Raw genomic sequence first — 17,768 nt, 5'->3', positions numbered from 1 at the left:
ACATAAGTATGTGCATATTAGCATTGCATACAAAATTAACGAATTTTCAATTTCATTTGAATTTTTTAATGTTTTTGTTAAACATACACACATATGCAAGCACATGTATTTGCACACATAAATATCATTTGCACGCAGTTTTATAATTAGTTCACTAGTTATGCGCTTTTTTGTAGTAAAAATAACCAATTTTCATGTCTATGTATTTATATATTTTTATACAATATATATATATGTATATGTAATTTTGAAAAGAATACAAGCAACTCACACATACATACATATTGAAAAGAAATTACATAAAACAAAATACATTAAAGACAAAAAAGAGATTTTTATAAACTAAACTTAAATAGTGTTTGATTTTATGTCCTTCTTCACCGCTACAGCTTTGTACATGCCCACGTCATCGTCCTTGACCAGATCCTTCATGTTGCGCATGGGTGTCGCGACGATTTCATAATATTTCGGCACCAATGTTATGCCATTTTCACCGCGCACACTCATGATTTCGTGCTCCTGCGACAAGCGTATGTAGAAGCCGCGTATTATGTAGCCGGCGTAAAGGAAGAGCATCATGCGAGCGAGTTCCTCGCCGGGGCACATGCGTTTGCCTGTAAAAGTGGGAAGAAAAATTTTAACCATAAAATATTTGTATATATGTGATGGTTTTTTTAGCGACCGTAAATATTTCCGAGTTAATTTAGAAAAATATTGTCATTACTTGACCGGTTAAAGTCCGGGTACTTAACGGTTACGTATAACCGGTTGACATGGAATGAAAAAATTGTCCTAAAAAGTGTGTGTTGTAGCGACCGTCAATATTTGCCAAATAATTTAGAAAAATATTGTCGTTAATTGACTGGTTAAAATCCAGGTACATACCGGTTACCTATAACCGGTTGACATGGAAGGAAAAAATTTTCCTAAAACGTGTGTGTTGTAGTGACCGTAAATATTTGCCAAATAATTTAGAAAAATATTGTCGTTATTTGACCGGTTAAAATCCAGGTACATAACGGTTACCTATAACCGGTTGACATGGAATGAAAAAATTGTCCTAAAAAGTGTGTGTTGTAGTGACCGTAAATATTTCCCAAATAATTTACAAAAATATTGTCGTTACTTGACTGGTTAAAATCCGGGTACATAACGGTTACGTATAACCGATTGCCATGGAATGAAAAAGCTGTCCTAACAAGTGTGTGTTGTAGTGACCGTAAATATTTCCTAGTTAATTTAGAAAAATATTGTCGTTATTTGACCGGTTAAAATTCGGGTACATACCGGTTACCTATAACCGGTTGACATGGAATGAAAAAATTTTCCTAAAAGTGTGTCTTGTAGTGACCGCAAATATTTGCCAAATAATTTAGAAAAATATTGTCGTGATTTGACCGGTTAAAATCCGGGCACATAACGGTTACGTATAACCGATTGCCGTGGAATGAAAGAATTGTCCTCAAAAGCGAGTGCGATACAGTTATCATATTGTCAATTTAGCAATATCTTGTTGAGTGAGAATCAAGGATCAGCTTGCTCTGACTGAAGTAATTTATTCTATGTGTATTTAAAGCTTGATATAAGTACATAGAAACCACTGGGCGCAGATATGCACTTTGTCTGCCTTAACATAGTTTTAAAGCGGATTTGCAACAAAATTTGGCAGCAATTTGGTTTCACTAAGGTGTACAAAAATTGTCGGAATAATCTCACATTTCCTTAAATACTTAGAAGCTATTCATAAATAAACAACTCGAAACTCAAGTTTTTGGACAAATATTTAAAATTTAAAAAATATGGTTTTATGAAGTATTTAAGAAGAAATTGCTAAACTCTTGGTGCACATTTTTAATCACTGATGCCTCAATTTAAGGAAGTGCTTGACTTATTCAAAGAGCAGTGTATGCTGAACAGTGGAAAAGGAAAGAAAAAAGCAACAACCTCAAGTATAAATCAGATTTTTGAACAAAACAGGAAGACGAGATAAATTCATGATTATCCAATTCTGAACACTAAACCCGCTTTTAGACAAATGTTTATACGATCAGAAGAAGTTGAGAAAATATAGTAGGTATTCCCTGGACAGCTGGGTAATTACCGATAGATTTTTGTACGCTTTGAGTTGTTTCTGGACGAGAGCTAAGCAGCATCATATATTGTTAGCTAAATAGAACTAATTGAGCTACTGGGTAGTTACTCCTGTATAGATATTTCGAAGCACTGAATTGCAAACCGAATCGACAATTTTTTCTTCCTAAATTGGGAAACCTTTTTTATGTTCCCATGAAGTTTGATCTTCATATGTCAATCAGTGTGTGTTTGGCAGCCGTTTGTTTTCGACGCGAAAGGTTTCTCTGGCGATTTTTACCATAGAAAAATATTGAACAACGTGTTTGATTTAAATTTTGCATTTCCAATGGTATCATGGCAATAGAGTCACCGAATATGTTTCAGATATATTATGGGTAGTCTTTTTTTTCTTCTTTTTTATCACGAACAAAAGTATTTAATTACCAGAAACCACTCAGGGAAGGTCGTGAAGTCATTGTTACTTATCTATGTTAATGTCGAAAAGGTTGAGAAAGCGCTTAAAATCCGTCGTGTTAACAGCACAGAGATAGGAGAAGATCTCACTACCTCTTATGGATCATATTTTGCTTAAAATTTAAGGTATGACGCGTATCAATACTAGATTCATATTGAAAGACCTGCATATTTTGCAAACACAACGTCGAGTAGGGGTCACAAAAGAGATATTTGACAACATAGCTAAGATCCTTATATTCATCATACGCTTTATTACAGGTGACGAGACGTGGATTGGAATATGAGGTCCAAAGTGTCCAACAAACAACATAGCGAGTGACGCTCCAAAAAACAGTTCACACGACAGTCGGGTTTACGTAACCGGAACGGACTCGGATCCGGAATGGACTCAGATTTCCGGTAGCATTCTGCAGCTAGAACAAAAGCAACTACGTTGCAAAAATCTAGACCGAGCAAACCATAATTCGTCGAAGCCATTGAAGGCCATCTCAACCGAAGTTTATGGCAAGTCTGTGGGCAATTGGATTAAGCTTGGGCATGCTTGTATTGGCTCAGGAGACTGGTTTTGAAAGCAATAATAAAACTTTTTAATAAAAAAAGTGAAAATATGTGATTTTTGCGAGTCCGGGTCAAATTAATCAGATGATATGGTACATTTAGTTAAAGACCAACAAAATCTAGACTTTCATCCTTTGAGTATCTTAAGCTCTTGCAGCTAACAATAATTCTGTGTTAGATCGCTTCCTGTACAGATGTTACTGCTTCATATTTTAGAAATGTCAAAGAGAATATGATGAAAAACTGCTCTTTTCGAGTTTGAGAGGCTCGCAGGGTGAATTTGACTTTTGAGCAAGTCCAAACTTCCTGCCTTATGAATATATATTTTCCCGTAGTTCCTAGGTGGAACATAGGGCCATAGGGCCTTCCTTATGAATAGTTCAACTAAAAACCATTGCCTCTGCAGAACTTAAAGGAAAATCAAGGTCGCTGTATTACCAAAATAATGTCGGCTAAAATTATGTTACTGCTTAATTAGACATCTGAATTGAATATTACCCGTCTGAAATGGTATGAAATCCGCAGGCTGGCAGTATTGGTCATTGTCATCCAAAAACCGGCCGGGCCAATACAATTCCGGTTCGATCCACTTGAGGCGACTCATATGTGCAGCCCACTGAAGTGGAATGATCATGCAATTCTTAGGTATCAAACAACCCTGAATGGTGAAATCCTCCACAGCGCCATGCGGTATACCCAGCGGCACCACCGAACGTATGCGCTGTGTTTCGGAGATGCAAGCGCGCAAAAAGTGACACTGCTCCAGATGTTCCAAGTCGAACTCGTTATCGGGTATTTTTAGAAGTTCCTACAAATTCAGGCTTTCAATTTTAGAATAACTGATATTTACAAGCGAATTGGAAGCTCATTTACCGCTCTGAGCTGCTCCTGCACCTCCTGGTACTTGCACATGTAGAGCAAAAACCAGCGCATTGTCGCCAAAGTGGTGTCCAGCCCCGCGCCAAACATATCCGCCAGCAGATGCAGCAGCTGCTCCTGCGTGTAGTAAATGTCGGTGGACAGACGCTCTTCGGCAATATCGGAATCCTCACGACGCATGCGCTCATCTATGAAATGATCCAATATATTGAAATTCTCGTCGCCCACCGCTTTGCGTTGTTCCCACGTCTGCTCGCGCTTCTTAATGAGGCTATTGTAAATTTCATGTGTGCGCGCCTTGCCGTCGAGTAGGAAACGTATGGAGCGCAAGTTCCAAGGCAGGAATCTGTAAGCAAAATAAAAAAAAACACAAATTAAACAGAAAATATTTTGTGTATGTTTGAGTGTGTGCTACCGCAGCCAGGGCAGGAAATTCACTGCACCTGAGACGCCCATTAATTTGAGACCCTTCTCCTGCAGCTGGAGCAAATATTTCCACGTGACGTCATCGCGCGCGTATTTCACGCCAAACACCAAGTCGTTGATGATGTTGCCCAATGTGTGCTGCAGCGCGTGTTGTGGATCGAAAGACGAATGTTTCTTGGAATCGTCTCGGAAAGACTGCGAAAAAAAAAACCACAACAACAACAAAAAAGAGCAGAGAAAAAAGCATTTTAAAAACGAATTTCGCAAACATTCACTTTCAATAGCAGGCAAAGTGTTGTCTGTGTGCGCGCGCTTCCTGTGTTGTTGTTGCTGCAGACTGTCTGGCTTTCTGGCTGCTGCCGTCGCACACTTTCATGCCAATGAATTTGCGAATTAATTTGAAGCACTAAACTAGCCAGCAGCCAGACGTCGCGCAGCTGAGTCATGACAATTTGCTTTTGTTTTTGGTTTTTTTTCGTGCTTACTTTTGCACTTGTGTCTACATGTGTGTATGTGTTTGTATGTGTGTTTGTTAGCTACCTTCATGCATTCTATAACGCCGCTCTTTATTCTCTGCTCCATTGATTTACGCGCGTTGCCTTGTTTTTTTGTCATGCCCAGGTCTTTCAGCCAGTCGATGACATGCTTGCGTTGATTGCGCCACAGCGCACCTTCCGAGCAGATGAGACCTGCGCAGCCAAATGGCGAAAAAAGCACACACAAAAGAAAAGAAAAGTTTTTAGCAGACCAGATCAGAACATCATCAAAGTAAGGAGGATATTAATGAAATCGAAAGTTACCGTTGCTTCGAACATATAAATTTGCTTGCCAGTTGGCGAGACAATGAAAAAATGCGCGCGCGCACATACACACGCGCACGCAGTTACATGCGCTCACCGCACACCTGAAAGCGGCGCAAGTTCGCTGCTTAAGTCTTTTGAATTTTGCTCTGCCGCAGTCGCAACAAACACGCACTCTTATCTAGATACATACATACATATACATATATATAGACTCACCGAATCCACCCATTATGCCGTGCGTTACATAGAGCGGTGCGCGCGCGGTGAACTCCTCGCACTTCAAGAATTCCCGCACCGACGCCGCATCGGCCAACACCACCACATCCACATTGCCCAGCCGCAGCGAATAGACCGGACCGTATCTCTTCGCTAATTCCGTTAATGTTTTGTATGGTTCGCGCTTATTGAGAAATGGCAAATAGCCAAGTATGGGCAGGCCCCAGGGTCCGCGCGGATACTTGCGTGCACGCCATGCGCGCAGCACCTCGCTGATGATGACTAATAGCGCGAGCAGGCCAAACAGCGCCGTGTACTGTTGAACAGAATTGACAGCATTGAAAAATAACAACAAAAACGTGAAATAGTTGTAGTGTGAAAAGCATTCAATTAAACTTCGTGCGTTAGTGGCAGGATTCAAATACATATACAACGCTTATGAAGCTGTGCAGACACTTGCTATGCAAAAATTCCTTGGCAGATACGTAATTTCACGCGAATAGGTGACTTCACTTCCTTCTAGGAAGCGTGAGTACCACTGAATGGCGTGTGTAGTTTAGGAATTCGGTTTAAGTGACTGTGTTTAATTTTTAATTTTACTTAGAAGAATCCGAAAGAGTGCTTCGGCATTCAATGAAAATCCGCTTAATGTATCTAAGTAGCATTTTTTTTAATAAAATCTCTGTTCTTGAATGTCTTAAAGTAGAATACTTAGAATAACTTAACGTCTTTAAGTAAGAGTACTTAGAATACCTTAAAACTTTCCAGAACAGAGATTTTGTTTAATAAAAATTGCGACTTAGTTACAGTAAGGGGGTTTTCTAAGCTTAAGGCTTTACTTTTTACTTTAAGACGTTCAAGAACTGAGATTTTATTCAATTTATAAAACATTTCATTATCGAAGATCTACAGTTATTGCGTCTAATTTTTTTATTTTTGGACAAAGCTTTCCTTGCTCAAATTTCAAAATCTTTAATACACTCTATCCTATCTAGACCATCTCAAATCAGCTTCAATTTTAGGTAACAATTTATAGTCAAAAGTTATGCAAATATTTCGCCTCTATTTTATCGCAATTTCCAGCTTACTTTTTAGGGTAAAGATTAAAGCAAAATAATTCAAGTCTCGAAAAATTTAAAAGTACGGTCACTAACCTAAAAAGTATGCTAGAAACTAAGATAGAATAGAGGAATAGGTTGTTTAGCATTTGACTAATAATCACTATATATCAGTCTACCTAAGATAATTCAAGAAATTGTTGTTAAAGACGCTTTATATCAATTTCCCTTCACCTTGTAATAAATAAATAGTAAATATATATTATTTCTTTCGCTGTTAAATTTTAATTTTAAATAACAAACTACTTAACACATTAGTTCATAAACAAATTGGTTCGGCATTAAATTTAGTGTATGGAAAAATTTAGTTTCAAAAACTGCTACAATATTTTTATTGACTTTTAAACATATTTTTTTCTACAGTTATGTAAACTATAATTCCATTTTAATCGATTTTTTATTCGACATAAAGTAAAAGTGCAAAATCATTGTTTTAATGACTTCAATATTAAGTTTGAGATCTAGTTTTTGCTATTAAAAAATCTTAGAAAATTTATCGAAGTCACAAACCAATCTGATATTTCATATGGAGATAACCGCGCACAATTGTGACATGAAAGAGTTATATACAGTTAGAATTTTCAAAAAATTGATTTTTTTTATTTTATTTCCTTAATGTATATATATTTAAGGATACAAACGGAAAATTTCTTATCGTTCCGGTAAATATTTTCGAAGTTACACGCAAAATTTGAAAAGGCTTTTCAGAGTGCTTGGAAGTACAGAGCAGTTTTCAAAGTCGGAGACCAATATTACTCAAAAACGGCTAAACCGATTGGTCTCATATTTTGGCATGAGTTCCTTAAGAGGTCAGTAGGGTAACCTGGGCTGTTTTTTGACATTTTCTTTTTCATAGAAATTTTTATTCTACAACAGAACTGTTTTCACATATCATGAGCTATATCGTGGACTGTATAAACAATTTTTTTTCGGAATTTTTTGATGACATCTGTCGGAGAAATGGCGGGGTGAATGAGATTCGTTTTTCACTGGAGGACACGATTTCTTATATTTGGATCATCTGAAAACCCAATTTATTCTTAAACTATACGTGTATGGTTATCGTCCCTACTGGAATCATGAAAAACTGTTGATAAATAAAACAGTAATTGACGTTTTTTTTTCTTAATTTTTCCCCATATTTTTTTACATACATAAATTTTGTCATAACATTGTCAATAAACTATAAAAAATTATGAATCTAGTAGGGATGATAGCCAGGCGTTTTGTGAACATTAAAAAAAAAATTAAGCAAATCGGTTGAGTAGTTCGACCGAAATCTTGTCCGCCAGCTTAAAAAAGTGTGTTTTGAGAAAAACGCGTTTAAAGTTTGAGGTGTGCACTCCGAGCGCTCCGAACGTCATGCGGTATTATTATTTTTGGGTTTTTTTGGAAACCTTCCAATGGCAAAGTGTGTTTCTACATTAAGTTTAAGAATATAAGGGAACAGAAAATGGAAAAAAAAATTTTAAAGATTACCCTACTGACCCCTTAAATATATTTTTTTTATTAATTAATCGAATATTTTTTCTCACCGTTAAATATTTTTTGTATAAACATTTTAACGCCCAATTTTTGGTCAAGAAACGAGTTTTGTTTTAAGAAATCGCCATTTTGTAAATAAAAAAAAAATTATTCCTTATTCCTTCGATTAATTACTAGACTTAACAGTACTCAACGAAATTTGTTGGGTTTTCAGAGCAACCAGTTCAGAGATATAGTGTTTACCGCAAATCGTCTTTTTTGAGAGAAGTTCCCGGAGATCAGCAGTAGTTCCTTTGGAATTAAATATTTTTACTAATACAAGTCTTAGAATACAGTTAAAAGTAAATGCCACAATATGTGTGCAATTTTTTGGACCAAAAATATTTAAAAATTTTCTCAGAAAAATCTGTAAAGTTCACTTTTTTGGACCTTCTAACCTTCTAACCTTTTTTAATCTACACTGTTCGTGTGTGGATTAAAAAAAAACTCGGTCTATAATTTGACAAAATTGTAGCTATAGTATAAAGAAATATACAACATACATACATATGTACACTCAGTCCTTTTTTTACGCGATTATTGGTTCTGCCACTAATAGCGTAAAAAAAAATCGCGTAAAAATGGTTAGTTTTCCAGTATTAACTGACGAATTGGTTCCGAATATGAAAAATATCGCGTATAACAAAATATACGCGCAAAAAAATATTCAAAAACAATACAATAAGTTTCAAATTTCAGACTTATGATTTATTCATTCATAACAAAATAAAAAATACAAAACAAAAACCATATATAAAAGAGAACAAAATAGAAAATAGGTAGATTTATTGAAAACACCGTTGAATGCTGTTTAATCACTGTCATTATCCGTAGTGGAAATTATTCTTAGCCGCTTATTTTGATGGCCGGCACTGATATCACTAGAATTTGTATCAGAATCAATAGTAAGAACTATGGATTGATGTTCTAATTAACTTAGCATCTCCGACTGAGTTTGCACCATAAATTCAGTTAATTTGGTTTGAATGCTTCTTTTTGGACCCAATAAATTCCGATGTAGTTCTTTATATCTTAACATGCAGAGCCTCAATTCTTTTTGAAAAATTCGTGCACGTTCGGCATCAGTATCATTTGCTACAAAATAATTTTCCAATTCTGCTGCAAGCTTAAGACCTTATTATAGTTAGGCCTTTAGTCTTTTAACGAAATACCCGAAACTGCATACCCATACACTCACACACGCATACCAATATCCACACACTATTAGGGTGCGCCGACATATTCAAAAATTATTACGCTTAAAAATATGTAAACAAGCAAAAAACGAAAAAAAGCAATCGCGTTAAAGTGAAAAATTCGCGTAAAAAAAGGAATTTGCGCTGCAAAAATAACCGCGTTAAAGTGAAATAGGGTAAAAAGAGATCGCGTAAAAAAAGGACTGAGTGTATATACATTAGGTGTTTCCTTTAAAACTTTTTTATTTCTTCGTAGATATATAAAAATTTTGTTTTTTTATTTAAAAAAAAATTCCCTGAAAATTTATGCCCTTAATTTTGACTTTAAGTACTTTTCAATTTTTCACATTTCTACATATTTTTTTAAAAACAAATGATAAAACTTGCAAGGGAAAAGTTGTTGGAAATTAAATTTCGGACAAAAAGGGTATTTACTATCATAACATAAAAGTGCTTTGTTTCAGTGATATAAGCGATATAATTAAAGAAAAAGTAAAAATATAAAGATTTGAATGAATTTTTTGTATTTAAAACTTGATTCAATGACTTTATATGAATTTTTTATTTGAACCTATCACAACCACTCAAAAAATAAACAATCAATGTCTTTTATTTCACCTCAAATTTTTTGTACGATCTTACCGATCCCGTCCTCTGTTTAATTACTATGATTGATCATAAATCATTTTTTTAAATGAAGCACCCCAATAAACATAAAGTATAAGAGTACATATAGCACACCAATACCTAAGATTAAATATTATTATGTGCATGTCAATAAAATTTCCACCGCTAGTTGTGATCACTTTTACTGAAAATTTTAAATTCATTTATGCAGCAAATTTGACTTCAGAAAATTACGCGGATTGGCAGCCGAAGCGACAAAGATTTGAAAGCGATTCAACAAACATTGGTGTCTATGTTTCTGAATACATTTATATGCAAATTGTTTTAAATAGAATTAATTATGTTGTTTGTTTGTGGTAGCAAGCGCTGGGGGTCAAGGATTTTCATAAAACTATAAATATTATTTATTTGTGAATATTAATTAATTAACTAATTTTGTATAATAACTATATATTAACATTTTGTTTATCCTCGCTTTGCTGCATTTTTGTGACGGCTAAAAAAAAGGCATATACTAATATTTAAATTAAAAACAAAACACAATTTACATGAGGTCATTAGGCTCGGATTATGAAAATAAAATTGAATTAAATATTTTTCATAAAACATAAATCAATTAACTACATCGAGTTATTTAAAATTTTGGCTTTAAGTTCGATCACAAACGTGGCTCGATGCGATGGATGAATTGTTTCTTAGATTTTACACGATAATATGGTGCATTATCATCGTGTAAAATCTATGAATTGTTCTTCCATAATTCCGCTCTTTTCCCACGGGTGTTCTCACACAAACGCCTCAATATGACCAAATGGAACTCGCTATTGACCGTCTGCCCCGCCGGAACAAATTCATGATGCACCAAACCACGAATACTGGGAAAAACAGTCAGCATCACCTTGATTTTTGAGCGGCTTTGGCGTTGCATTTTGGTTTCGGCACATTTCGATGTTTATTGACTTGTTTGCATGTTAAACCCATAAACCCATGTCCCATCGACAGCTATAATGCTCTTCATGAATGTGGGATCGGAATTCACACGATCAAGCATGCCCAAAGAGGTCTGTTTAAGATACTCTTTTTGACAAAAAATCAGCTTTATCGGTACGACTCGAGCGAGAACGCGTTTGATGCCCAAAATATTCACTAAAATCATTCGAATTCACTATACCGACTTGAGCAGCTGCTTTTAATAAACTGGTTGACAGATCGACCTCATATTTGACATGGTATTTATTTATTTATTTTAATATGACTTGTAAATAAATTTACAAACATACTAGAAAAAAAGAAGGAACTGGCTGCTTAGGCCTTCGTCCCATTGACATAGTATTTAAGAACAGTCCCATTAACTTAGAAAAATACATTTTTTGAAATATTTGTTGTTATAATACATTTTAATGCAGTCATCAGTTAAGTCAAAATATTAAGTTTACGCAACGGTAGAGCTATGTGAACCTCACACCGAAATCAGACACTACAAACCTACTCTAACTCCTAAATAAAATAAAAGTAAATGTCATCAGATTCTTCAGCGGTAAGTACAATGAAGAAATCGAAATAAATTTTACACATATGGTGCACGGAAGCTCTTCAATAAAATGTTCGACATCAAAGAATAACTTTTAAAGCTCTCCAGCTAACTAATATTGGGTAGTCGAAAAAGTCTTTTCGTATTTCTAATCAAACTTCAACTTACTTTTTTTTATATTTATACTGATAAATATATGCCACTTTGGTCGACCACTTTTTGCCATTTTTCCTCTAAAGACAATATTTCCATCAGTGTAAATCGAAATTTCGAAATTTCCAGAACGAAAGCCAGCGAGCCATTGTTGTGCTACACGAACTAATACAGCATCGTCTCTGTAAGCTACACAAATTTCAATGGTGGCTTGCGTGTCATTCTTCCCTTTTTATACAAAAAATTTCAAAATATAGCGAATTTCTTTATTATTTTCACTCATTTTCGAATAGCTGTAACTTTTTTCAAATTCTCCGAATTTAATTTTTTTAATTAAATGAAGCTTAAAATCTCCCATTCCCAATACTATATGGTATGACATAATGTTGTTAGTAGCACTGATGATATACGACTGCAACGACATACATATATTGACAAAATACGAAAAGACTTTTTCGACTACCAATATTATAAAAGTCTAGTTCTAATCTGCTTTTGACATCAGAAGGACAGGATATGTGTCATATAAAAAGATATAATATTCTATAATTTTGTAACAAATATACTCACATATGTACACATTTTATCCGTCATCAAAATCGACAACATGAGATTCGTCTATTCCGTGTAAATAATTTATTTCTAACTAATATTAAAAGTTCTCTAAATAACCACTCCACTTTTCATAAAACCTATAAAATTCTACAAAATTCCTAACTGTTCGTTACGTTCAATGCCGAAGTTAAAGTTTTACTGAAACCAAAGCCGATTTCATGCCACAACTAGAGCTCACATCCTCTGGGGAAATGTAAATTTCCTCAAGCACTCGAAACGCAGAAAAAACAAAAAAAGTGAAGCAAATTGAAAACATTTATGCAAGCGATAAAAAAACCGAATTATTTGAAAGAATTGCCTGTCAAAAGGTGGTAATTGCTTATGTGTTTGTGTGTTATATTTTTATTTACATACGCATACGTGCAAATTGTGTATAAAAGTACGTATATAGGTTTGTAATACCTGAATATATTTGAAATAAATCAAAATGTTTGTGAACAAATCAGCCGCATCAGCGATTCTTGAAATTATATGCACAGATCAGTTTTCATCGAGTATGCCTCCACCAGTGATATACTCCACGCATACTCGTAGCTGTAAATCACACCACTTCATTTGCAAGCCTTAATATATTTATATATGTAGATATGTTTTTATAGGCATTTCACAAATAGTGCATATATCGAAATTAGTATATTTTGAAATTTGAAATAAATTTTATTGTTAAATAATTATAAAAATAAAAAAAGTAAATATTAATAATCTTTATATATAACAAGTAAGGAAGGGCTAAGTTCGGGTGTCACCGAACATTTTATATTCTCGCATGATAAAGTGATAATCGAGACTTCATTATCCGTCATTTACATATTTTTTTATTTTGCTGTAAAATTAATTAGATTAGATCAATTTGTGTACTTTGAGTATTGAATTGTATTTTCATTTCCTAATGTATATACATACATATATGTAAACAGAGATGGCATCAGTTGGAATTCAAAATAGCGTTATATTGGAAGAAGGCGTGGTTGTGAACCGATTTCACCCATATTTCGTACATGTCATCAGGGTGTTAAGAAAATATTATATACCGAATTTCGTTGAAATCGGTCTAGTAGTTCCTGAGATATGGTTTTTGGTCCATAAATGGGCGACGCCACGCCTATTTTTAATTTTTAGTAAAAGCCTGGGTGCAGCTTCCTTCTGCAATTTCTTCCGTAAAATTTAGGATTTCTGACGTTTTTTGTTAGTCGGTTAACGCACTTTTAGTGATTTTCAACATAACCTTTGTATGGGAGGTGGGCGTGGTTATTAACCGATTTCTTCCATTTTTGAACTGTGTATGGAAATGCCTGAAGGAAACGACTCTATAGAGTTTGGTTGACATAGCTATAGTAGTTTCCGAGATATGTACAAAAAACTTAGTAGGGGGCGGGCCACGCCCACTTTTCCAAAAAAATTACTTCCAAATATGCCCCTCCCTAATGTGATCTTTTGTGCCAAATTTCACTTTAATATCTTTATTTATGGCTTAGTTATGACACTTTATAGGTTTTCGGTTTTCGCCATTTTGTGGGCGTGGCAGTGGACTGATTTTGCCCATCTTCGAACTTAACCTTCTTATGGAGCCAAGGAATACGTGTACCAAGTTTCATCATGATATCTCAATTTTTACTCAATGCACTTTCAACGGACGGACGGCGAGAGTATAAAAAGAAATACAGTAAGACAGACTATTAAATGGACGTTCTATTGACGGACGGACAGACAGACATCCGGATTCTCTCACTCTACTAGCGTCACATTTGAGTCAATTTGGTATATATAACCAAGATTCCGTCTTTCAGTGGACTCTTTTAGTTTTAAGACTTACAAACAACCGTTATGTGAACAAAACTACAATACTCTCCTTAGCAACATTGTTGCGAGAGTATAATTAAACCTCAAGTGTAATCCCCTGGATTCTTATACCGTCAAAATTGGTTTGGCCTTATTCGTAAATGAAATTTTCACTGCATTGAATAGTTTTTTATATAAATAATTGTATAAAATGTATACCACACAACGCGTGGCCGCATCCACTAGTATTATATGAATATTAAATTAAAAGTTAAGTGGTAAAGTTTGAAATTGATGAAATGGTGTGCTCAAGTTAAAGTCTGTTATAGTATTCACAAAGATGATGTGGGATCTTAAGGTGTCCTATGATGACCCTGACAATATTAGCACCATCATCACTAGCATAAAGTTACTTCACGGTATGCTCAGAGTTATGTTCCAAGACTTGAGGGGTTCCTCCAGGATGCACCGCTTCAAACAACCCTTGTAAGTTGTTGAATGGTCTGGAGAAGCTTAGGGGAATAATGTTCTCAGTTTCCACCGAGAATGACAACTCGCCTACCATTTCGTTTCTATATACGAGGATAAGATATAAACGCGAAATTTAGACTTTTTCGGAAATATGTAAAAGTTCTATGGTCCGAAGTTTTCTTACCAGGAAATTCCTACAAAAAAATATTCGTACATGTTTTCCCTAAAAAGCGAACTTGTATATGACTATGAAAGATTTGTCTAGATAGCGATAAATAACATAATAGACTTTAGGTAAATAATACTCAATAAATCTGAAGGAAATTTGAAACTAATGTGCAAACAAGAGATCTGTGGGAACTTGAGGTGTTCTCACTACGAATTTGAGTTCACCACGTACGGCTATTTTGTCATTTTAGTAAATGCTCGTGGTTTAATCCTTACAGCAATTGACTACAATAGAAAGAAGTAAGCAAGGGCTAAGTGCTGGAAGCAAAACAAGAAATATCTTAAGGTGTAAAACGTCAACCAGAGGATCGGAGTCCAAGCAATTTTACGCTGATCGACAATTCGGTATAAGATTTGTCAGAAAAACGAAAATTATTATATGTGGTATTTGGGAGTTGGGTAGTACAGACCCGATTTCATCTATTATGTCACATACTAAAAGAATGTTTCCTGTAATTTCAACTTTTCGTGCCATCCTGATCATATTTAAAATCAGTATGGATTAGATTAGCATTAAGTTAGTTAAGTTAAAATGATTGCGGATTAAGTTTGTAACGTATAAGTTAGGTAGATGTTGACCTGAGTTAGGCTACAATATTAGCTTCACACTACAAGTTTAAGGTTAATTGGAGTATAAGGTTAACGCATAAAGATTAGTAAAAGTTCGACTATTTTAGGTTAGATTAGCTTTAAATATCTTAGCGTCGTTTTGTTAAAAAAGAACATAAGAGGTTTATGCACGTTTTTCTGAAATTTTTCAAAATTTTTCCAAACATCTGCTAGCTGAAGTATGCAACTTCCCAATTCTGTTTACGCATGTTGCATTACTCCCTATAGAACTCGTACAAGGATAAAGTGTATCACGCCAATTACTGCTAGCAAATATCCAGTTTATAATACAACAATACAGCCGGACATGTCAAGTGTAATAAATTACATACATACCACTAGTTATTGTCAAGTTCAGGGTCAATAACACCAATACACAAGGCGCAACATTCGTGCAACTACTCCAACGTTGGAGCACAGTAAGAGAGGGGCACGTTAGTGGCGATTGGAAGTTGACGATCGTCCACCTATCATCTGGTGCCACACATAGATCAGTGTGTATGTGTTTAAGCATAAGCGCGACTTGTGCCTTTTCCCTGCAATGCTTTACATGGTTCATCTCGCGCATTTCGCGCATGCGAACGTTGTAGATCTTTAGTAGGTTCATTGTCTTGCTAAGTAAATAGCCAGATCTTTTCTTTGTTTTATGACAATAAAGCGATTTCTTGTAACTACATGACGGTTGGGAGGAGTGCGAGCGCTGTCGGCTGCATGCCAACGCACAGGACTTCAGAGGAAAGGTTCAATCGGAGTCAAGTAAGGTGCTATGTTGCATGTATAGTTTATTGGCCTGTGGAATAATACAGAAATTAAATGATCAGTGGCGATGATGGCTCAGTAATAACAGCGAATTCAGAACAGACGAATAGGCTGGCCGTCAATGTAATAGTAGTTGCATACTTTTTGTTATGCTTCGATTTCAACTGTTGGCACAGTGTGGCAAGCAAGGAAAATGCAGAAAGTCAGAGTTTTGTTATTTATATTTTTTATTCGGTATTCATTGTGCAGCAATTGGATGTGATTGTGATATTTTTCAAAACTTATATTATTTACCTTAAGGGGCTATACCAGTGTGACACTTTCAAAAAAAAAAGTATTATTTTAACTTAAATAATACTATTCAGACAAGTGGCAACTCCTTTAAAAACATAAAAATCGCGTTGACGTGAATTGGGCGGTCCGGAAAGTTCTTAGTCGGAAACGAAAAACGAAAAGCTTGGAAAAATTACGATTTCTTTCTCAACATAGTTTACTTTTAGCTCCTTCCAATTGATCCACCGAAGCTCCAACTCAGCCACTACGAGGTCCTGGGTAACCGCGGACAACCGGACCGGCGGACAAATGGGTTAGCGGAGTTGGAGCTTCGACAAACTTATCCTACAGGGCTTGTCCAGAAAGTAATAGGACTGATTTTCTTCAGCCGCGACTGTACTTCGCGACTGGATTCTGTAGAGGGCGTTCCTAGCTAACGAACGAGCGGCTGGTCAGTTGTCTTCGCGCACTTGGAGAGTCAGGACAAAAATTTTCTCGGACGTGTTTCTGTGAGTGGTGCAAGCCGAAAATGCAGCGTTCGTTAGGGACGCGAAATTCTGTGGGAAACTTGGTAAATCTGCGACAGAGACGTTTGATATGATCAAACAGACTCAGATGTTGCTTTAGCAAGAAGTGGTGTGTTTCCGTGGCACTAGGCCAGGGAGGGTCGGGAAGAGGTGATTGATGAACGAGCAAATCCAAAGTGAAAACGATGTTCAGTGTCTTTTTTGACATCAAAGGCATCATCCACCATGAATCTGTTCCTCCTTAACAAACCATCAACGCCAAGTTTTACGTTGAAGTCCTCAAGAGATTGGAAGTTGCACCACGACAACGCTTCGGCTCATACCGCCTTTCATGTGAACAGCTACCTAACCACGGCCGACAACTCAACGCTTCCGCAGCAGCCCTACAGCCCAGATGTGGCCGACCGGACTTTTTTTGTTTCCTTGCCAGAAAAGGCCGATGAAACGCAAGCATGTTGAGATAACAGAGGGGATCCAAGCTGCATGCACCTCGGCTCTCAAGGCTATTCCTGAGAATACCTTCCGTCATGCCTTCAATGCTTGGAAATCGCGCTGGCAGCGCTGCTTCGACGCAGAAGGAGCCTATTTTGAAAGTTTTTAAAGAAATATAAGGATTGGTTTTTTTAAATCGACTCCGTCCTATAACTTTCCGGACAAATCCTGTATAAAAGAAGACCAGGGTATCGAATACAAAAAATTAAGGCTAAACGAGGTTGTGGACTTATCTTATTATAAAAGAAGACTTGGCTACAGAATCCCAAGAAACTAAGTCGAAAGTGTAAAAAATCTTAAAAATCTGCTTTTCCAAAATCCCTCTGATTTGTACTATAGCAAAAAGTTGTGACTAAAAAACTTTAAACAGCTCCGCAAAATATAGCATCAAATAAAACGTTAAGCAAGCAACAGTATTTAGCAGCCCCGCTGAG

The 17,768-nt window shown here is 35.8% G+C and overlaps 1 protein-coding gene across 1 annotated transcript; it reads right to left on the bottom strand.

Moving 5' to 3' along the window:
* Positions 1–337: 337 nt before the first annotated feature.
* Positions 338–12,324, bottom strand: LOC120775985 (cytochrome P450 306a1). Its single transcript, XM_040106416.1, has 7 exons — positions 12,152–12,324; positions 5,433–5,748; positions 4,954–5,102; positions 4,403–4,608; positions 3,982–4,333; positions 3,607–3,916; positions 338–614 (listed from the first exon to the last, which is right to left on the bottom strand). The coding sequence occupies exons 1-7, from the start codon at positions 12,188–12,190 to the stop codon at positions 349–351; spliced, it is 1,638 nt and encodes a 545-aa protein (XP_039962350.1). The 5' UTR covers positions 12,191–12,324; the 3' UTR covers positions 338–348.
* Positions 12,325–17,768: the final 5,444 nt, after the last annotated feature.

This window comes from Bactrocera tryoni, chromosome 4, assembly GCF_016617805.1.
Source record: "Bactrocera tryoni isolate S06 chromosome 4, CSIRO_BtryS06_freeze2, whole genome shotgun sequence".
Classification (NCBI taxonomy): domain Eukaryota; kingdom Metazoa; phylum Arthropoda; class Insecta; order Diptera; family Tephritidae; genus Bactrocera; species Bactrocera tryoni.
Note: the sequence above shows the minus strand (reverse complement) of the source record. Positions and strands in the feature narration are given on the sequence as shown.